Below are 23,687 nucleotides of genomic sequence, written 5' to 3'. Positions count from 1 at the left end.
ACAATTTCTGACAGGCCGAAAACTAATGAAGGCTTCAAGAAATAAACCGTTGCCATTCGCATTTAAATTAATATTCGAGCATTTAAATAACAATTAAGGATGTGTGTCCCACTACTACTCGAAAAAATCAGAAATATATGCAGATTAGCGCAAATTTGCGCATTTTAAACGTAACTCGAAAGCCGTCAACAGCAATGAACAGAATATAAGAACAGCCACCACAATATTCAGCGAGCGCACAACAATTATAATAAATAACCACGAAAAATTCGAAATGATTTGATTGCAGGGGAAGGGAGAAGGGGGTGGAGTTGAAGTTGCCGCCGCACAAAGAAAATTAATAATAAATCTCAAAATGCTCATTAACTTAATTACTGTGTTTATTTTCATTGCCCTTCCGCTGACGTCGCGTCATCGTCATCATCGTAGCCGCTTTCCGAATCCTCTCCAAGTTTTGCCAGCTTTCAGTTTGGTTTTGTGTGTGTGTGTGTTTTTTTTTTTTTTGGTTTTGATATTTTTTTCTTGTCAAAATGTTTTTGTTTGCTGCGTCACGCAATTTTTTGTAGCTCCCCCTTCAGACATTGCAGCCCGAAATTTGTGATAAACAACTCGGCCAAGAAAAAATAGCCCCAGAACATGAAAAAATTGCGCGTCTTTAACCTTAATGTGTATTTAAGTAATGTTAATTGTGTGTAGGGCTGCCAGCTGTCGCCAGGTGGCTCCATTCCACATTTCCCTGAGTCTCCCTTTATTTCCTTTGCATTTGTCCTTGTTGTTTTTCTTTTTTGGCATATTTTTTCTGTTGTGTAATTATGTTAATTTTTTGTTCATTCGATTCGCTGGTAGCGTATCTAAAAGTTTTTTTTTTTCTATTCATCAAATAGTGTTACATAATTGCTGGCCAGCTGTTAATTGAATTTCAAGTGAGAAACGTTCGTCTTGCAATTAACAGATTATCTACACATATTTAGAAATATATACATTTTATAATCTTTTGCCGAATTGGGACATAACTGGGTATGAAGCAATCATTTTCAAAGCTCTTAAAGTGAAAGCGTATCGATATTTCATTATTCTTTATTGACTTTTTGAATCGCTGGTAATCTCACACTGCTTGCATGCAAAAATCGATCTCTTTGAGCATTTTTAGCCTAGTTTTTTTTTTTGGTATGTTTGCAATCAGAAAGCAAGGCTTAATGCCCCGTAGCAGTTTGACATTATTAACATGCACGTTATACGGGTCAGATAGCCAGTGTGCTGGTATTCGCTGCTGGTGCTGTAAAAGCATTTTAATAAGCCCTGCATGCATCCACCATGATGCATATTTACAACAATTTAACCTTGAGATTTATATGTATTATATGTGCATTTGTCGGTGTATCTGTGTGTGTGTGTGTGTGTGTGTGGAACCACCAAATAATAAAAAAAGAACAAAATCCTGGCGGATATTTGCACACAATATTATGCATGGGTCAAAATACTCTACACACACACACACACACACTCACACGCAAATGCCCTCAAAAAAGACTCTATGAAAAGGCAGTAAAAAAAAAAACGTTGGCTCTGAAAGGTAAACAAAAAACAGTGCATATAACCCGCTCAGGTGGTTGAATTTCAAATGGGTGGGGCCGGGCATTGGAGTTGCAGCTGTTTTGGTATGTTTGAAAATTCCTGGAAACAAATGTAATAAAAACTACTCGTAATATACACAGACTAACACAAACAGACACGCACACATTCAAAAGTGCTGTAGTTTTTATTAGCTACGGACTTGAAGAGTTTTTGGTTTAGTTTTTGTATTGTTGAATATTTATTGTTCTTCTTTTTTTTTTGTATTTTTGCGTGCTGACCTGCACTTAAACAGGTCTTAATGAAAGAATTTTGGTTTTATTTCGAATTGGTTGGCTGTTTTAATTTGATTTTTTAGCACTCAGTTGGATATATTTCAAATTTATGCGCATTCTTGGCATTTTGATTAACTGCGAGGTGAAATCAAGGCAGCACCCACTCGTTTTGTAAGTAATTCCAAATAACTAAGTATTTTGCTAATTTATATACACCCGCCCACCCAAAAGCAAAACGAAGCATCTGTGTTACTTAACGCTTTAAAGTTTATTTATTATATAAATATTCCTGTCGATTTGCCATTTACATGTGATGCTTATACATATACAATAAGTAGCAGTTTTCTTTTTTTTTTTTTTGCATATTATTCGCCTTTCATATAACAATTTTTACTTTTTCCGTTTCATATACATTTTATTAAATTTTATAAATAAATATGCAATCTATTTTTGTATTAGTTAATTCTTTAAATATTCGCACTACATTTAAGCTGTATAGCGTTGCAATGTTATTTTTGTTTATAAGTTTTGTGTGCTTTAAATATACTACTTAAATATGTACTTTACAATATAAACTTGGCCTTTTTTGATGTCAAGAGTATTTATATTGGAGAATTTTTAATTGCTTGTAAAACAAATAATTAACTCGATATATATTTGATATATTCGTTAATATATGGTATCCATAACGTTTGCAAAGTTACGTAAATGATATGTATGTAGTATATATTTATAATTTTACATTTAACTTTCCTTTTTAGTGTTTGTTGGGCTGGAACGGATGATGGACTTGGGAACGGAACGCAAAAATTAATTGAAACTTAAAATTTTTCTGTGATATTTCAATTTGTTTTAATTGATTAAATATTTTATTTTCAAGTGTGTTTTTTTTTTGCATTTTCACACAGCCAGCTGCTGAGCATGTCGCACAGATCAAATGTTATTATTTAAATTTTTTTCCTATTTTTGATAGTTTTTTTTTTGGTTTCGGCATGCTTTATTATTTATAGATATATATGCCATCAATCTCTGTTCGCTCCAAACGTTTCCAGTGAAAAGAACATTTGTTTAACACCGTCCTTAAGCTAAATTTAGCATTCAATTTAGCTGCAATTAAATGTTACTTTGCACACATACAGTCTCTTTAATTATGTCCACTTGGTTTATAGAAATGTACATTGCCCTCTCTAATCACTTATGAATATGAAAAAACCGTTTGCTGTACGCTTATGTACATGTGCCATAGAAGTTCATATGAGAGATACACTTGTAATTTGCATCATTATCAATTTATATATATTGCTTAATATATTACAAATTGCTGAAATTAAGATAAACTTATGCTAGAATTCAACAGTTTGAACATGCACGCGTAGGGATTAGGAAGCCTGGTTGACTTATTATTTATTAGCTACTCCATCGTACTTTTTTATGATATATGTGTATGTTGCATCGTTGAACTTTAACTAAGCCACGTGCCATAAATCAGCACTAGCTCTTCACGTTTTGGCATTAGCAAACTCAATCAAGCCAAACGCCATCATCGCACTGCTATCTCCGACTCCATCTTCCGCTCCTGCTCCGGCTGCGGTAAGCGGGTCTGGATCTGCTTAATCTCTGTTAGCGCTTGACGTCTGTGTCAAACATGTGTCAGTGCTTGTGGCAACAATGCCAGTTGAGTTTTTCGCAGTAGTTTCGACAATTTTCTCGTCATCGTCGTCCTCATCAGCAGCAATAGCAACAGTAGCGGGCACAGACAGCTCAGACTCTGGCCAGGATTTCTGGAATGCCGGGACACAGCTGCAGATGTTCCATATATGCTGTCAATACCCTCCGCACTAAGACTCAAATCGGCTGCGGGAGAGGCGTTGTAGAAAGGGTAAAAAGGAGGAAAAGTGGAAAATGTTAATGGGCTTGGCGGGTTAGTAGCGGAAATTGGCTAAGCATGTAAGTGATGATTTTGTGGGCGGGGCTGTTGAAATGATTAGCTGGGCACTGATTTGGTTAGCTGACATTTGACAAGACAGTAATAAGGCGGATATGGCACCAACAACATTTAACACACGCTAAGCAATCGTTTAGCTATTCTAAATATTTTCTACAATTTGAATCATTAGTTTTTATTGAGTAGAGAATTTCACTGCTTTTCTAGTCCTTCATCATTTATCCTAATCATTTTTTTTATTGTTGTCTGAAGAGTTTCCTTATTTTTTTGGAACTGAATTTGATTTTCACTGTCAGAATATAATCTTAAGCTGAATAAGTCCATCACGAACACACAAAAATGTAAGCTAGCTGTTCAATTCAAATAAGCTCACCTTTAAATTCTACATTTATGAACACATTTCATTTCATTTCAGATGCCTTATTAGAATGCACAACTCAATTAGGATATAAAAATAGCATAACTTTTAGCACTTAAGCCAAAAATGACTGCCTCATTCCATAGCAAACCCAAACTGCTGGCCTTCTCTTGGCAACTTCTCAATTTCGGCCACAAAAGAATTTATTTGATTGTAGCCAAGTATTTACAAATCATTAAATTGCCATAAAGCCAAACCGAGCGTGTTTATTGATATACAATTATGTGTGCCCAAGCAGCCAAAACTTTTACCTGCCCCAAAATAGAATGCAACGTTTTTCCTACTTATTTGGACAACCTTTTTTTTTCCGCCCCGTATTTTTTTTATTGGTCTTGCGGCTCGCAAATTAGTGTGAAAATCTGTTAAACAAGCGGCGGCAACCATTCAGCTCACAATGTCGCTAGGTCCTAGGTTACATTTTTTATAGCATTCGTCCCGTCTCAAGTGGCCTGTTAAGCTGTAGCTCGGGACGGTGGTTTTGGGCCTGTGGCTGTGTCTGAGGTTGGGGTTTTGGGGTTGGTGGTGAGGGTGAGGGTGAGGGTGGCCCCTCGACCATAAATGCTTGAAATATGGCCCGTAACCCTAATCGGTGCGACGCACACCCAACCGAAAGAGAGAAAGAGAGAGAGAGAGGAGGATGAGCACATTGACTTGGCTTACCTTTTCGCTTCCCGGGATTCTCAGTGTCCTCGCCGCTGTGCTCCTGCGCCCTGGACGAATGATACATATCGGAGCTTTTCGTTCGCTTTTTGCCTGTGTTTTTTTTGTGTGAAATTATTGAATTGTGGTTTAGTTTTTTTTTCCGTTTCGAAAATTACTCCCTTTACTCCCAGTTGAAGTAGTTTATACTTAATTTATATTTATAAAAGACTAGTTCACAGGTTTGTTGCTTTTTCATTTTTATATCCATTTCCGTTTCTTTGAGCACAACCCTCCGGAACCTGCTGCCCTTCATTGTGGACTACTTGCTTCACCTGGTTCGTGGCGTTGACAATTTGAAACGGATTTGCATGCCAAATGAATTATTTATGCCTTTGCTCCCAGCTCGGTTTGTGTTTTGCTTCTGTTTTATTATTATTTTTTTTTAGAAGTTTGGCCTGGCAAAGTGAAATATTTGCCGCTCATCTTAAATTTATGCCGAGTGGCTATTAAATCTCGCTTTTCTCGCGCCTTCTCTCACCCTGAAATATCTCTCTTGTACTATGCCTTTCAGTAGATTTGAGTGCTTTGTTGTGCGATGTGCCTGTGAACCTAGTTATATATTCATATACTAAATGTGCTACAATTTGCTTTAAGCAAACAGGGGTATTCTAAGGCTCTATCACATTTTTTTTAATTGAAAGAGCCTTCTAAAATCGCTTCTAAAAAAGTATTGATTTTCTAAGCCAGGATTGTAAATCACCTTAAATAATGTAAAGGGGTCTCTAGCATTCTTTTACCTGCATTTTTTAAATTCATTCTGGCAAAAGCTATGACACTGTTTGGCATGTAGCTTAAATTTTGACTTACCTTTGTGACGCGCCTCAAAGTTCTCCACATAGTTGACGGCATTGGGTGGTATTCCTATGAAGTGTAAGTTAGTTTCAGCTGTCATAAACAACGATACTCAGTCCAGAGCTCTACTTACTGTAAAGCTTAATGGTTCCATCTGTATCGCCCAGTGAGTTCTTGGCCACACAACGATAGGCGCCGAATTCAGCCTGTGACAAAGGATTGATGTGCAACTTCATTGAACTACGATATCCAGCGATTTCTGTGACATTCGCTGAGTATTTTCCGCCTGCAGTTGAAAAACATATTCGATATGTTGTTAGTAAATTCCATTAAAATGATAAAATAATTATCATTTAAATGACATTTTGCATTACTAAAGAATTAAAGGCATGTCACGCTTATTGTCCGTAAGTACGAATACGAAAACAGGACAGAGCATGTTGCTGACAGGCGAGCAGGCGAATAATTTATGTATGAACGCAATAACACACTTCACAACTGAAGAGTGTAAGGGTGAATGAGCTGCTGGTTAACTTAAAATAAAAAATATGGCAACTTACAAAAAAGGAAAAATTTAATATGTTTTTGGCACTATTTAAATGTATTTGCTCTGCTTCCCAGTATCAGATAAAACTCTCTCAGTGAGAAATCGCAGTGGTGTGGCAGACAACCATCATCAGGTTTTCATGGGTATTAGTCCGGAATCGTCGTCTGTCTGCTTTTTATAAACTTTTCTGTGTCATCCGTTGGTTAGTCTGTTCGGTTAGCTTGACTTTGCCCTGTCGGGTTGGTGTTTCCCAACAACCATTGGGAGTCTTCCCTGCCAATCCACCTGTGTCTACGGGGACTTTCACACATACAAAAGCTTGCTGCTCATATATTTGTTGCGAATTAGGAATTGTTTAATGATAATTTCAATTTACATATATAACATGCAATTGTCAAGAGTATTCACAGTTGGCCAGCAACAAAAATAGTTACATTTATAAAACCTTAATTTCATTTCATTATTACTATATACACCGTGAGTTTTATGGTAAGTCCTTTTTTTGGATGTTGTTATGAACTAGTTGAGTAACTGGAAAAGGCTTTAGCCGACTTATCTGAGTACTTTATTGTGAGTATTTTTTATAGATTATGTTTTGACGAATAAAAGGAGTCAAGTATATAATTTACAATAATTTATTTGTGTATCAACTTACCAGGTGGCACGATTTCTCCACGTTCACGTGTCCAATAGTTAATTGATTTTGGATATGCCTCCGACTGGCATTCTAGAGTAACACCTTTGCCTTCCACAGCGCCAATTAGTTGATTCTGCACCGTGATCATTGGCGGAACTGCAACGAGTATTTTACAAGGTAAACTATGAATGAAGCACTTCAGTTAATGAACAACTGGAAAATTAAAATCAATGTTCTTATGTATAACACTTAAATAAATTGAAAATTAATAATTACTAAATGAATTTATTTAAATTGGTTTAATTGTGCTACTACTTACAGTGGACCACAAGTGTTATTCTCTTGCTCACTGAGGGTGGGACTCCATTTGAAGCTATGCACAAATAGGCTCCCATATGCTGACGTTTGACACGGGGTATAATCAGATCGGTACCTTCAATGCTGGGCACTATAAATCAAAGAAATTTAAGTATAAGAAGATTGAATTAGTTGTTAAATTTATAGCCAGATAGTTAGTCATATGAATGAAAGCTTAGGAGATAAATCTTCCTAAAGCTACTCATAGTCCCTGCGAACAATCGACCATTTTCCTAAACGGCCACATTTTGAAAGTTGTTGCTTAACCAAAGTACCTATGCAATTATAATATAACTACAAATGTATCTACAAAATGTTTATCCATGTAATAATAGTTATTACATTCGACAAAGCTTTTTCATGCATATTTTCCGGGTTTATTTTGTACAACAAAAGTTCTATACAAAAGGGTAAAACTTTTAGCGACTTTTATGCTGCTGTTCGCCAGTCGGATCGACCTTTAGATAGAGACCATAACTGGGGCTGCGGTAAGGTTCACGCAAATATCCTGTTTTGATAGTCGAACTCGGTTTATATATATATATATATATATATATAAATTGCATAGTTGTAGACTTTTTAGCTAAGCCGGCAGCAGCACAGACTGCAAGTGCACTATGATGATGATATGGATATGTCCCATATCTATTTATGTGTCTGTGTGTGTGTGTGTGTGAGTGGAAGTGTGTCGGTTTTTGTGTTTGGGTGCACCGGAAGCGGAAGTGCTGGCTAGTTTGCGCTTGAAATAGCTACGTATGCAACGCAATGTATATGTATGTGTGTGTGAGTAATAAGCTGATTTTTCGCTTATTGATTCGCGTAGCGCAGGTTCACACAGTGCGACTTTAATGCCAGTATAGCCGCATTGCTTATTAGCCACACTTTTTGTGTGGTCATTAAACGTAATAGCCACGAATAACATGTAATTTGCCTGAAATGAACAGCACCACAGTCGCACCACGCTAAAAGAGCATAAAAACTTTACTTGGGCGCCATGATTCCATTTGAACAACCAAACCAAATAATCAAATTTCAAATACAAAAAAAAAAAACTTTTGCCGCACAAATGGAGCGGACAATTTTAAAACAACCAACAGAATAATTGTTTAAAGCACCGCTGCTAAAATACTCTAACAACTAAAATGATTTTGATATAAGTCGATTAATATATATATTGAATGAAAAATTTAAACATTTAAAAATGTATGTTACATGATAATTTCAAACAAAACAAATATATGTAAAATAAAATAAAATTAAAAGAATATGTTTTTCAATTAAATATTGTTAAAGAAAAGCGCAGTAATTTCTTCAATATATTCGTAAGAAAGGATGGCGTTTTAATACTCCTCCGCAGGACACGAAAATAGCAACATAAACTCACATCGCGTATTACGAATTGTGGTAGAAACTTCCGCAGTTCAACTGAACAGGTTATTTTTTTTTATGGTGGCAGAAATTTAAACCATGAAAAGGTCATTTTGCCAACTTTTGTTCTATTTATGCTGATTTCGTTCATTTTTTTTGACCGCTGTTTTGTTTTTTTTCTTTTTGAGTTTGGCTTTTTTTCCGTGTGGCTTTTTTCTAGGCAACCTTTGATTTTGGCCTTTCGTGTGGAGTTTGATGAGGCTCGCCCTGTTTATAAAGCATAACTTATGCAATGGACTACACTGAGCGAATGCTGTGGGGTAAATGATAACCCTAATTAAGTTGGAAATGTGAGATGCTTATAAGCCAATTAATAAGATAACACTTTGAATATATATTAAAGAGCATATTTTAATGTTTGTATTAAGTGAATTTGATAATTAAAGCAATTTGCACATTGCACAAATATGCGTGAGTATATAATCAAATTATCTAATCTGAATTGAAATTCTTTGCACTCAACAATATATATATTTATTTGTTGTGTATGAAATCGCTTAACCCAACTTGTTTAATGACACTGGTCAACGTTGTTTATGCTCCTGGTTCGCAACTAGTTTGCACAAAATCAAAAACTAAGCATGCTTTTTTCGCTTGTTATCCCCTCTCCCACAGGTGCTTCAAGGCCAATTAGAAACCTTTGTTCTTCCTACCCACACGCTGACTAATCTCTCGTTAATTCTGTCAGTGCAGCCATCGAACGTCATCATCAGAGGCAAAGAGGGAAATGCTGGTGCCACCAACACATCGACACTAGCAGGAAAAATAAAAAAAAACCATGCTGGTTGGATAGGAACGGGTACTTGGGTACTTTGGCCACGTACCCGCTGCTGTTGTGCACTTGTCTGCTGGGCGATAACCCAGTCGGCTGCTATGCTACCTTTTTGTGCAAAAGTACTCGAAAATGTTGGCTGGCAAAACTCATGCAGCCGGCTGCAGGCAGCAGGCAACAACAGAAAAAACTACTTACCACTCAGACACACAACTGCATGCACACACATATAAACATATACATATATATATGTATATATGTTTTATATATATATAGAGAGAGAGAGAGAGGGTCAGGTATGCATATGGCCATGGTGATACTTCAAACCCCAAAACTTCAACTTCATCCCAAAGCCCTTTGGCAAGGCAAAGACTTACCCTGCTCGCCGTTGGCCAACTCGATGGCCACTCCACTTTCGCGTCGCCATGTAATTGTCGGCTCTGGTGAACCGGTAGCAGCGCATTTGAGCGTCACGTTACTGCCCTCGCGTACGACCATGTCCGTGCTTGTGGGATAATCTAGGATATCCGGCGGTACTGCAACAGCAGCAGCAGCAGCAACAACAACAACAATAATAATCGGTTTGCCATTCCAATCGAGGCCGGCAGACGTTTGTCGTCGGCGTCGACGTTGACGTCATCACAGCCAGATAATGTTTACAACATATATTTTTTAAAAAAATCGCATTGCACAATGCATGAAATGAGAAAATAGATAAGAGAATGAGAAATAGAAAGAGAGAGAGAGAGAGAGAGAGAGAGAGAGAGAGAGAGAGAGAGAGAGAGAGAGAGAGAGAGAGAGAATGAGATACAAAATGAGAAATATTATGAACAGCATTTGCACGTAATTTTAAATAAATGCACAAGTATTTTAAATTGCGAGTTAATATTGCATTTAAACAATTTGCACTCATTTTTCACTCAGCCAGCAATCTGATTCATATTCATGTGTCCCAAAAGATATCCTTGCACGGCAAATGAGTCCTTGTCGGCGCCTTTGTTTAAAGGACAAACTTTTCACTTGTCCCGTCGCCGAAACAAAATAAAAAACAATTTACATATATACTCGTAATGTGACCACGACCACAGCAGCGAATGTTTGAGCCCTCAGCGGAAAACCCCTGAACCGGGAAAACGTAATAATGCCGTTGAAATATCAGGGGGAATACACGATGGGAGGGGCGGAGAATAGGCGCCCCCACCTGGTATGTGTACCATATGCATACATATAATATGCCGCAATTATGTGGTCGGTAAATGACCAAAAAATGTGCTGGTGTTGACAAACAGCTTGTCATAGGGTGAGTCAACACAGACGACAGACGCGAGTCGGTCGACTGGTGGGTGGGGAGGGGAGTGGAGGGAATGCTGGGGGTATCCTAACGTATCCAGCTGTGTGCTGAACTGTTCTGACCACTGAATGGTCATTAAGTGACCAAGGTTAGGGCTGAAAAGGGGATTCGGAATGAAGCGAGTATTCAACCGAACTGGTGCTAATTAGAAGCAAAGACTGAATGGGGGCGACAACAATACAGATAAGTCGCCGTGATTGTGTTGGGTTAAGAATATGATACGGTAATAAGTTTGTTACCAAAATTATGCTGCAGTGCAATAATAGAAAAAAGAGAATTCAAACAGGTGAATAGTAATTTTGTAATTAAATTTTATTATTATGTCAGCGATTCCTCATTTGTATTGCTTATTTGATCTTACTCAAGAGTAAAAAGTATTATTATAAAAATCGCATCGTTGAGATGTTGACAAAAACTTGTATCTTATGAGTAACTATAAGTATTAGTCTTTGGAGTGTCTTGAGATATTGGATACAAAAAAATATTGAGTTTATAATAATGAAAAAGTTGCTTGTGATTAATTTTGCTGGTTTTTACAAGTTAAAAAAAGGCCTATGAATGTTAAAGAGAATTCAACAGAAACTGTTCAGCTTATTCAATTATTTGCTTAACAATTTTGCTGTCAAAACAATAAATAATGGTGTGCATTAATCTCAAACTGCATTGCTCCATGAAAATCTCATCAGCCTAAATGCCATTCGTGCCAAATGCCTTTGTGTAGGGGAGGTCGTGTATCATATATATTTTGTCATTTTGTGTTTGCGAATGTGTATGAGTATATATATGTGTGTGTGTGTGTGTGTGTGTGTGTGTGTGTATGGGGGAAATGGCATTCAAACGAACGGAGCTGCCAACTGTGTGACCGCTGCCGTTTGTCGTCGGCTATTTAACTGCACTTGGTCACGAAAATCATCAGCACTAGCAGCACCCCATCACAGCTCAGCCCACAGCCCCAAACGCGTCTCTGCCTGCTCCTCGAATGCTACCCATTCCTGTTCCTGTTGCTGCTGTGGTGGCCTGATTATCCACTGCAAATACACACAGTTGATTATAGTTTTTCGTGTTTGGCGCAAAGGTCCGAGCCCGGTTGCATGGTGGCTAAAATATTTAGCGCGTTGATTTAGATTTTCCAGCGAAAGGTATTTAGGCAACTGTGAGCGGTTGGGGCACAGGAAGAGGTGCCGATTGTGGTTGTGTGATGTTAGAGGGGTCGGTTTGAAGACCGCAAATGGACAACTCGACAACTGTATTCGCAGCGAACCATTTCCTAGGCCGGGCACATTTCTTACCGTGCACCGTTTTAATTCAAAATCAACAATTTCTGCGGTTCAGTGGACGGTTAAACATGTTTAAGTAGTCACAATAGAGTGGGTCGTTGGGTTCCGAATGGAAAAGGTGGGTGAAGGGGTGAAGGGGTGGTTGAGCAGCCACTCGATGTTTCGCTGCCGCTGAGCCGTGTGCATTAGCCAGCAAAGTTTTTTTTATGTTTTTTTTTTTGTTAATAAATGGCGGAGCGATCTTTAATTCTGTACTCTCACTGCCGCGATGCGGAAACGTTTTGTTTGCGGATTTATTTTCATTTTCGTATTTTCATTTTTATTTACATATATATAAATATATATATATGTATAAGGCGGAATATGAATAACTGTTCGAACAATGGCCAGCCGCAATGGCAACGAGGCGTATGATTGTTTGACAAACGAAATAAATAAAGCAAATTGGGATTTATTGCACCATAACAGCCCTTGAATTTTGTCTTCTGTTCACTTACCCACAACGTCTAGGTAGCCCATTTGGCTTTTCATCGGATCCGTATTTATTTGGCACATGTACCTGTAAGTTTAAAGTTGTGTCCTTATTTAGGATGAGTTGAGATCACTTGCAGTGGCGCCATGTGCTTACCAGCCCTTATCCGTCTCCTTGATATCCCTGATGCGCATTGTCCAGGTCTTGTGCTCCGAGTTTGCAATACCAATCCGTTGGTTTTTGGTTATTACATGATTCTGTATCGTCAATATCGTCTGAGTATCGACTCGCAGCCACGCAACCTGTGTGGGAAAGTTAACAGAAATGGGCGTGTAAAATAAGTTATTTTTGCTGCAAGCATATGAAATTTGTAGTTGACAGCAGCTGTTTTGGAGACATATAAATGTATTTATTCGTATTAAATCGAACACAAAAGCAAATCAGTCATATATCGACTAAGAATTGTGTAGTCAATAATAGAAGCTTCCTTATCTGATGGGACTAAAATTAAATTGATCCGAGCTGAAATTTATTTGATTCTTAAGATTGGTTGCTTTATATCTGGAATGAGAAATTTTGAGGGTTGCTTTCTTAAAAAGATTTTCTTCAACTGCACTTTTCCAATGCATTAAATGAGTCACTTATATAATTAATATTAAATGCTCGCTATTTATGGATAAATACACTCAGATTAGGGTTCCTGTGAGTCAGCCTAAAATTCGAAAATGGCATGCACTGCACAATAATTATCCCAAAATCTTTTCCAAGAAATATTTCAAATTATTTCACTTATGACTCTAAACTTTAGAGTCGAAAGTAGTTAGTAGCTTTGTCACGCACACACATACACAATTGGCTGTAATTGTACAATTATGCCGGTAATTTATGATGCGATAAAGCACGCAGCATGCAAGTTGAGACTCAAATGGGTATATCATGTATAAGGTACATATATAATAACCAATCCCCCTCGTCACTTTGCTCAGTAACTGAATATTTGGCATGATAAATAGTGGCAAACGTGGGAAAACAATTCGAGTGGCTCAGCTGAGCAGGCTTGTTAACACTTAAGGGTATTGGAGTAATCTCAATTTCAGTTCTCATATATATACATTTATAAGTAAAAATATAGAGGTAACAGCCTATCGATGGATAATGGGCTAGGCTAATGAATTATTTGTGTTGGGGCACCTTCAAATTGAATTTGACTTCGGCACTGCCAGAAAAACTGAACATACTGTCAGCATAAAATAAGTAATTACACCCAAGTGCCTGCTCAATTATCTTTGAGCAGAACATCGCTTAATTGTGCAAAGCGGTGTTTTCGGGCAGGGTGGTGTTGGTCTGGGGTTGGTCTGGGGTTGGTTGGGGTTGCTTAACTAGAGTGGGCTGCTGACAGAACAAAGCCTTCCGCTTCAATAGTGCTTTACCTTTTGGCTTTGTTGCATAGCTTTTGAAACCCGCAAACAAACAGGCAGACAGACAGACAGGCAGAGAGACAGACAAACAGACAAACAGAAAGACAGTCAGTTACAGAAACGATGATGAAGCATGTCGACTCCACAACCCCCTTCCCCTGGAGCCTGATAGCAACCACAAACGGTGCACCCTACAACCCTCAATTTGATGCGGCCCTTCGCTTAACACATTCGCATTCATATTTCAATTACTTTTTATGTGATTTTCGCTTTTGTTATTGCTAAGCTCTGCATATTCCTATTTATGCTTTTATTTTCACTTTCATTTCCATTCAATTCAACGCTGTTGTTGTTGTTGTTGACTGTTGTTGCGATTGTTGGTGTTGTTTTGGGTGTCGAGATTTGGTCTTTGAGATTACGAGTTTTCCGTCTGGGTGAAGGTAAAATGCTAATGAATATTAATGCGACCGGTTGGGTTTTTGTGGCTGCTTATTGAGTGTGTAATTGAGACGAGGGGTTCACCTTCTCTATATATGTATATGTATATGTATATGTATTTGTATGTATTATGGTATCTCTGATTTGATGTGCTGTTATTAACAGATTTGTTTGGGGACTTCCCTCGTGTATTTCGGCTTACCTTATATGGCCCCAAATCCTGAACGACACAAGTGAGGAAAGCGTCACGTCCCACCGGCGCTGTCACATTTGCAATTGGAAAACTAAATTTGGGATCAACTGTAATGGACCAGAGCATTCATGTTGTCATTTTAATAATCTCCCGGAATCAATGTTAATTTGTATATTGTGGAAAAATGTTTTAGCAATTGAGTGCCACATATATAGCCTTTTATTACTACTGCATTATGATTCGTTTTATTGTGATAGTGCCACATTATTGAGGTTTTGTTTATTTTTATTGGTGACATTTTTGATATTTATTCTGCAATTAATTATGTGTCTTTGTTGAGGATTATTTTGGTTTATGCAATCTACATCTCATATTTAAATAAAGGTTAATTTTATATAATGAATATCATTTAAGACTTTTAAAATTGTACAAATTATTTATTTATTTTAAGTATTTGGCAGAGAATTATGAAATATTACTTTTTAAGTAACAGCTTCTATCGGACTTAAACATCAAATATGTGTATTGGCCACAATTTGTTTGGTTACAACCAAATCATATTTCAATCTTTGTTTTACTAATTAGCTTTAACCATTTTGCTGTAATGCTGTAATCTTTTAATTGATTTTACTTATTAGAAAACCCAATTTGTTTATTTTCCTGACCATCTAATAATTGTTTGTAATATGATAGAGCACTTAAATTTGTAACTTGTACAAATAAATTATACACATAATAATATACAAAGTGTATGGTAATTTTAAGAGATATTTATGTTATTTGTATCTTAATTTATAATAAATTATAGATGGCAGTTGCATTGAACTTGAGCTTACCAATCACTTCGGCTGGCACATCAACCCTTTGCAAACTGCATTTGTGGCACATTAAAATGAGTAGCACTAAAGCCACATTTGTTGCATTCGCCCAGGCCGGTCGAAGTCTTTGATGATATATTCTGGGCATTGTAAGTCACTTTTTCGTAATAATGTTGATTTGATTTGTATTTGATTTTTTAAATATTTTTCACATGTTTATTTCATTAGACGTTTTGCAACTGCAGGAGAGGATAATAGAATAATAATGTTAGCCCTAAACTTGAACTTTAATTGTACGGATATTAGGAAAGGGATGAGCTCAGTGACCGATGAACCCTCTTTGCCCCCGGGCTGTACTTATAACTGTTCACGTTGGTTGTTCGGGCCGTGGTAATTGGCCATCATTAGCGCGCCTCTATTGGCATAAAGTTGTGCTGGCTGCCGTTGAGCCTTGCTGCTGTTGCTATTTATGCGTGCAAACAGCGAAAAGTTCAACAAAAGTACTTGAAAACAGAATTGAAACTACGAAACAATGGTTGGCCGGTAAGGCAAACAATAATCATGACGTCGAATATACGCTAAATTAGAAAGTTTCAAGTTTAAAGCGCCCATTGGGTCCGGATTCCCGGACTCAATCCTGCTGCTGCCAGTCCCGTTCCCCGTTCCCCATCTCTATTTTGGTCTGTGCTAGGCATTTTTGCCAAAAGGTTTTGCGTGTTCAGGCTCTGTAAATTGTATAGGCGAGCAGCTGCTTGAAATTAACCGAGACCTGCAACTATCTGGCAAAGGTGTTGCATGTTGCCCCGAGGCTCCCATTGCTACTCTTTCTCTGTGCTGATTTCATTTTGCTATTACTGTTGCATTTAAACATTGCCTAGGGCCAAAACTGTTTATGGAACGGAAATGAAATGTTTCGTTTGTGCCGCAACGTGTTATGTGTGTGTGTGTGTGTGTGCGAGTGTGTGTGTGTGTGTGAGTGTGAGTGTGTGTGTGAGTGTGTGTGTGTGTGTGTGTTTGAGTGTGTGGGCTGCCCTCTATGCCTTGTGTGCCTCGTAAATAAAGCATAAAGTCATGCAGCTCTCTATGTGGCTGGAATTCGTCTGTTGAGTCTGAAATAGTTGCGCTTTATAGCTGCAGTCGCCATTTCTATTGCCTGCTTTTTGGCTGAGTGCACGTGACATATGTCAACTGATAGCTGATAGATCTGACGCAATGCAGTTGTAATTGGACTTAAGCCCAAGCAGGAATTCGCCTCACGACGTTTATTTAGGGAACACATAGTCAAATAAGATATATATAACAAGTATATCCTATTTATTCAAAAGCTGCTGATAGCTGTTCAGTTTAGCCAATGTATTAAATGTGAATTTAGCAATATTTCCTAATTTTTTTTTCATAAATTAATAATTTGAGTGGCTTTCATAAAAAAGACATTTTCTGAAATGGCAAATTGAAAGTATTCCGAATTTGTGAACACTTTATGATGGTAAGGTAATTGTTCTATCAAAATAATTTAAGATATAAGTGGTAAAAAAAACATCAAGAATTATTCCTCGCATATTTATAATTTGCATTGAATAAAGACTTCACATTCTTAGACAAAATTAGTAAGAAAACATTGAAAACATTTTGTCAAATTTGCCAGGGTTCTTTAGATCCTCACCCATTTAAAAGACCTAAATGTAAATATAATTTATAATAAATAATAATAACAATATTTGTAATAATAACAATAAAAATAATTGTAATAATCCTAGAGGGTTATTCAAATTGTGTTGGCTTCAATAACAAATAACGTTATTATCCAGTAGTTGCACACACAAACAAATAATAAAGACTTACATCAATTAGCTGCACAAGCAGACGAGTGGTGTCGCCTCTAAAAACAAAAAACTTGCTACGGCTTCAGTAGGCAAATCAGATTTGCATATCTGTATGCCTGCCGATGGCCAATACTTCCAGGTAATAGTTATAAGCTAGGCGGGTGTCTGTCCGTCCTTCCTTCTGTCTGTCTGTCTGGCTGTCTGTCGTAGCCATCTAAACTGACATGGCCCGCATGCTCTAAATTATTAATAATATTGCTATGCCTCTTTACTAGACATTTTTAGTGTAGTCTCGTGCCGGTTGGGTGTTGCCCTGTTGCCTTGTTGCCTTGTGTTGGAGTCGACTGGGTTTACAGGGCAGCTGACACGACCTCAGATTGGGGCAACGTGAACAAAGGACACATAGGAGCCGGCAGCTGAAAACTTTGCTTTCAATTGCAGTGAGCCACGTAAAAATCAATACAAAATCCAAGTAAAAACAAAGCAACAAACAATTTTAATGAAATGTCATTTTAAAATTGTTTCTGTCAGTTGCGGCCGCCACCAACTAAAATTTAATTCCCATTTAAAGTTATTCATGTCTGCATGCAAACAGCTACGTAACTGCTATGAAAATAAGTATTAGGTGAATTTGAATAGCCTGGAATAATCATCTTATGATTATCGATCTAACTGCTCGAATTCAATTTGAATTTCAGCACCTCAATACTAAATTTGATGTTTCAATAGTTATTCGATGTATTAACTATCACCTGAAACTAAGAATGCCACGGAAATTGTTTATCATTGACCCGCATAGAAGTGCAAATATTGACATGATTGAAGCCGACCCAGAAAATTTAAGCAGATGTCACCTTTCCACTTCCTATTAATCAATTCACTTTGTGAATTAAATTATTATTAAATTAGTTAAGGTATACATTGAAAAGGTATTTTTGAAAATAGATACAGATATTCTGATAATTTTACTAACATTTTACTAAAAGAGAAACAAATAGGAAAATAATATTAATCTGACTAAATATTTTGATTACTGCACACAATCAAGAAACAATTATTTCCTATTTGATTTGCATGATCGGACGGATTTCAAAATATTCAAAGTCGTAAAATCATTCAACTCTATTCCCAGAAAAAAAAAAAAAATGTTTGCGCCTGATTCCGGGCCAAAATTTATGGCTCATAATAAGGGCTACTCATGGAATTTTGTATGTCGCAGCGGCGAGGAATGAAAATAATCGTATATTATGTTTATGTTTATCGTTTCGGACATGCAAAGTCGAGGGCCACTTCAGCAGCGAGCTATTGCCCCCAAGTATGCCGCACAATTTGTATAATCAGCTGTTGAATTATGTGCAAATTGTGTGTGTGTGGGTGTGTGTTGCCAAAAACATAAGAGGAACACACAAAGTGGCTCATTCTCCTCTGGTGCTTATCATCCAATCCCCCGGTATCCTGATGTCCAGTGTAGAAACCATACACAAGGTCAAAAGGCCTGAGGTTATGCAGTATTAGACAAAAGTGCTGCAGATGCTGCACAAACTCGACAGACTCATTTGCTGGGAAAACATTTTCAATTTGCAACAACACAAAACATAAATTAGCACGTGATATATTTCGTACTTATCGCGATGTAACTTCGACATTTTTCAGAAATTATTTCTCTTTGTTTTGGTCTATTTTAGACGTGCATACAAACTGGAAATTACCATAATGGTATATATCAAAATGTATGTATCAAAAAATAATCCACTGCTTGGCGGCGCCTTCTGGTATGCAAAGTTTTGCTCAGCTTTTTACACATACCCCAGCTCCCCGCGCCAATCCACGAACACGAGCGCCTCCAGCACGGAAGTTGATTATTATCGCTTGTTATTAACAACGGCAACAACAACAGCAACAATTGCCCGGGAATAATATGCCAAGTGGCCAAGATCGACTGTGTGGCAATTGCAAAGGGTGGTATGCAATTTTGCTTCATCATGTCAAAGAGCGGAGAGTGATGAGTGCCACGGGATGGGGCATATCAAAATACGTGGCGAAAAATTCTCATTTCAATGCTGCTACTTGGATTCGGATTCGGACTGAAATTGACCCAGCGTCATTTTCCATTGAAATGCATTGTGTTCAGTTGCATCTACTTAATATGTGTTGTGTCTGTGTAAACAAATGATGAGACTCTTGCAAGGATACATAAGAAATATCAAATCATAATTTTTTATTTTTTTTTCTGGTAATTATAAAGAATTTTCTAGTCTCAAAATGTCTATGAAATTAAGAAATGTTTTTCTAAAATTTTATTAAAAGTAACAGAAAAAATGTTAGGAAATGATTTTAATTGTGTTCGGTTATACAAAGAGCCTAAATGAAACCCTATAACTAATATTTGTATGCTTTTAAATGGAATATGTGTGTTTCAGTTACGTCCTCAGATAAATTAATATTGTTGATTATTTTTAAGCTGTAAGAGAAACGGAAATCTTTGGAAAATGCTCGCCGCACGCATCCAAAATAACTGAATTGAATATTTCGTAGAGTTTATCTACTTTGGCTGGCTAATATTTACTTAACTCAATGAAAGTACTTTCGACCTAGCCACTTTTTAAGTCAACAGTTGTCGACTTGATATTGTATTGGAATACATGTTTGCTCTACGCTCAAATGAAGTCATTTTATCTTGCCAAACAAACCACATCGACAAAAACAGCAATAATAAAAAAAAAATAAAATAAAAAAAATGTTTGCATTTATAATAGAATTATGCATTCATTGTTCATGGTGTTCTGAACGATTCGATTATTTTAAATCGCATTTGGCCTGCCAAGTGACATGCAACACAGCCAGCCACCCCTTTCCCGAAAACAGTAAAACAAATGCGATCGCAATCAACTCTGGCAACGACAACAACAAAAACAAAAACAATAACAATAACAACAACAAAGGCAGACAAAGTTTTATGTAAAATGCAAATGAAATGAAAATGGCAGAGGCCAAAAACATGTGCTCCCAAATGTCCAAAAGTTGGTAACCTGCCATTGTTGTTGTTGGCCCAAACAAATATCTATCAGTCTATGGCCAACATATTTGCAAATAAAATATATGTAGTAATAATGTGCCAGGCGATTTACATACGTGCATAAGTAGATGTATTTGTCTATGTGTGTGTGTGTGTAATCGGCGGCTTCGTTAGCGAGTGCTGTTTATGGATATCAATGAACTTTAAATTGCAGCAGCATGAAATATGCAATTGCAATTGTGCACGCCGCCTCCAACTATGCAACGACCAACCAAGTGTGGGGCAATATAAAACAGAGCCAGACACATTCAGAGGCAAATTTCTATAATTCATATGCGAACGCGAATACATCAGAAACACGCGTCCCAACGTCGACTGCGATTATTCACCGTTGACCGTTGACTGTTGCCCGTTGACCGTTGACGGCCACACTCCGCTATCATTTTGGGGTGTGTGTGTGTTGTGTTGTGTTTTAGGGGGGGCATGGGGAGGGTGTGTCTGTGAGTACTCGTATTAATAACAGGGCTTAAGTTTAGCTTCTTTTTTTATTTTTTATTTTTGTTCGTTTTTTTTTTTTGTAGGTACTTTGTTTTAAATATAATTACGGTAAACACGCATTTGGAACTCGCTTGCTAAGTTAAGTTGCCAGCACGCGGTGAAAAACGCGCGCGTTTTCTGCTGATGAGCGCTTGAAAAACAGCGAGCGAGTCGCTTGAGATTAGCGTGCTTTGATTTCGAGCTTGTTGATCGTAATCTTGTTGCTGTTGTTGTTATTCTTGCAACTTGTTGATAGTTACATTTGAATAGTAGTTGCTCTAGTGATTTGTTAGATTTTGAAGCGTTTTATTAGTTAGGTCTTTGGTTTATTGAGTATGATTTGAGATTTGTTTTGGGTCAGCAACAGTTTGGAGAACATGCAGCACTCGAGTTTTATTTCGACTTTCAGAGAACGCACTGCAAACAAACACAACCGCTCGCCACGAACGTTGTCGTCAGACTGAAATTGGCGACCGCAGCGAATGAAGCACGAAGCAGCGCTTCCGAGCCGAAGACATGTGAATGTTCCACAGCAAATCGTCATCGTTTTCATCGTAGTCGTCGTCGTCGTTGTCGTCGTAGTTGTTGTTGTGGTCGGGTGAGTAGATGGGTGGCTTTGGGTGGTCTTTACCGGTGGCAGTTGCGTCGCGAACGAATCAGACAACTGTGATTTTTGTTGTTGCTGGCTACATTTTATTTGGCTTTTTGTTGGTGGGCGCTTGTTTCACTTTGTTTTTTTTTCTAACTTTTGGTTTATTTGCAGCACGACGGTGTGTGTGCGTGCGAGTGTGTGAGAGTGCCAGAGTGTGAGAGTGTGTAAGACTGTGTTGGCGCATTACCCAATAAGGGGTGGCTGCTGAAATTCACCACAGTTGAATGCCCAAGTGGAGCGCTTGTTGAACGCGCTTTTCGATTGAACGAACGTCGCTCATTGTGGGAAATTTGCTCTGCATACTTTTCGGAGCGCGCCATTTGTGAATTTATGAATGAATTTTGTCTGCAAAACGCTTGCAGCTCATGTGTTCTGTGTGTTGTTATTTTATATTGTCGTTCTCTTTGTTTTTGTTCTTGTTGTTGTGGTTGTTGTGGGCGAGTGCGTGCTAAGCGCAAATTGATTGTCATTGGTCATGGCATTGCCTTGTAAAACAGTTGGTACAAATAGTTGCATACGTGATAAAAAAAAGAACCCTTTTACTTATTGTACGCTAATAAATACATTTGTATTTATGTGGATTAGTCATTATAATCCCTCGACATTCATGAATTTCTAATTTTAAAAATGATTACAAACTTATTGGCCAACAAATACAGCCAGAATCTTTTAAATATAATAAACTTTGCATATATTTTACAATTCCTGCGCCGCCGTAATTAATATATGTAAATATATATATAAATATAATATAAATATTTGTATATACTTTGTTTAATTTTTATTTTTAAAATATGGCATCCGTTAATTACAATGGGAAATTTTTGATTTTGTTTTTTGTATTGTTTACTTTATTTTTATTGCAAAATATTTCTTAAGCATAATTCTTTATATTTTTTAGCTGCATAATTTCTACAGTAGTTTAGTCTGCTTCATTTAAAATATGTTTATATATACAATTTGTCAATCTCCCTATTAAGGCAGATGCATCATTGTACTGGGTATCTTCTAGGTGAGCATTGTTTGAAACGATTTAGTTTCTCAATTGCCTTGTTGCCATATGAGGACATTTCAATTCTGTTAATAGGAGTTACTCATATTTCGCTAAGCTGACAGCGTTTGATATAATTATCGTGTTTTATGCACTTTTAATTGCCAATTTCCACTTTTATGGGTTAAATGCCATCAAGGTTGCGCCTATAATTCACAATAACTTTGCCTATTAAACGCCCTGCAACGTTAAACTGCAAAAACCAAAAATGTAGCCATGATTTATTGGAGCCCAGAACTAGAACCCCCAGAAAGCAACTATCCTTAACAGGCAACTATCCTGCACACATTTCTGATCAGGCGGCAAAACTTTGCATGTTCATTCACAATTACAAGCTGCGGCAGGGGAAGATGGCAGACACTAAATATGAGGGGGAGGGAAGAGGGTGAATAGTTGCTGCAGCTGTCCTCGTCGTCGTCGCATCCAGCACACAAAACGCGGAAGCGAGTGCAAAGCAATTATCAGGTGTCAAAATTTATATTAGTCTACCCGAAAAACAACAAAAAAAAAGAAAAAAAGTAAGCAACACAAAAAAGTTGCCAAGGAAGCGAAAGAAACTTGAAAACAAGTTTCGCAGTCCTGCGAGCCTTCAGCCAAGCTAACCCTTTGCCCAGGACGAAAATGATTTGTGGCGCAAGTGCATTGGCACGCAATGCAAAAATGAAGGAGCCAGCCAGAGAACCATCAACCAGAAGCCAGGAACCAGGACGATGACTACGGCGGCGACGCGGATATCCTTTTCCACGTTTTCGCTTCATAACAATCATTTTTATGCTGCAGACATTTTTTTTCTTTTGTTTTTGATTGTTTTTAATATTCGCTGTTGTTTTTGTTTTCTATTATTTATTGGTCGTGTGCGTGTGTTGTGTGAAAATGATAGCCTATTCATTGCCTGAGCGGTCGGTAAGCGAGGTGGGGGTGGGGTCTGACGTGGTGATTAGCCGCCCGCTGGAAAAGTGTGAGCCCGAAGGAACCAAAACTGATATATGGTGTGCAATTAAGTTGGCAAATGGGGGGCGAATTGAGGCAACTGCTTCAACTTTAACTCAAGCAAAACTGGTGCCTGATACTGCCTGATACCGTTATTGAAAAGCGCCACACACTTGGTGTGTGTGTGTGTGTGGTGTGTGTGTGTGTGTGTGTGTGTGTGTGTGTGTGTGTGTGTGTGTGTGTGTGGTGTGTGTGTGTGTGTCGAC

The 23,687-nt window shown here is 37.6% G+C and overlaps 1 protein-coding gene across 2 annotated transcripts; it reads right to left on the bottom strand.

The window, feature by feature from the left end:
• Positions 1–2,720: 2,720 nt before the first annotated feature.
• LOC6562817 (limbic system-associated membrane protein) lies at positions 2,721–21,231 on the bottom strand. 2 transcript variants are annotated; one of them, XM_032736489.2, is made up of 12 exons: positions 20,857–21,231; positions 15,431–15,651; positions 14,604–14,701; positions 12,702–12,847; positions 12,571–12,632; positions 9,823–9,981; positions 7,208–7,336; positions 6,907–7,044; positions 5,838–5,990; positions 5,720–5,773; positions 4,871–4,963; positions 2,722–3,701 (listed from the first exon to the last, which is right to left on the bottom strand). In XM_032736489.2, exons 2-12 carry the CDS (start codon positions 15,558–15,560, stop codon positions 3,487–3,489), a joined length of 1,377 nt encoding a protein of 458 aa, XP_032592380.1. In that variant the 5' UTR covers positions 15,561–15,651; positions 20,857–21,231; the 3' UTR covers positions 2,722–3,486. The 2 variants fall into 2 exon arrangements, with proteins under 2 accessions (XP_032592381.1, XP_032592380.1); XM_032736490.2 differs by lacking the exon at positions 4,871–4,963 and having other exon boundaries at positions 2,721–3,701.
• Between the last annotated feature and the right edge of the window lie 2,456 nt (positions 21,232–23,687).

Source organism: Drosophila grimshawi, unplaced genomic scaffold, assembly GCF_018153295.1.
Source record: "Drosophila grimshawi isolate 15287-2541.00 unplaced genomic scaffold, ASM1815329v1 contig_1377, whole genome shotgun sequence".
NCBI lineage: Eukaryota > Metazoa > Arthropoda > Insecta > Diptera > Drosophilidae > Drosophila > Drosophila grimshawi.
The sequence above is the reverse complement of the archived record's forward strand: the minus strand, read 5'-3'. Positions and strand labels throughout refer to the sequence as shown.

Coding starts and splice junctions, on each gene's coding strand:
- LOC6562817 (XM_032736489.2), bottom strand. CDS start 15,560: ATGCCCAGAATATATCATCAAAGACTTCGACCGGCCTGGGCGAATGCA. Junction 4,964..5,719: donor CTTTGAGGCGCGTCACAAAG/GTAAGTCAAAAT, acceptor AAAAAAACACAG/GCAAAAAGCGAACGAAAAGC. Junction 3,702..4,870: donor GAATCCCGGGAAGCGAAAAG/GTAAGCCAAGTC, acceptor CCTCTCCCGCAG/CCGATTTGAGTCTTAGTGCG.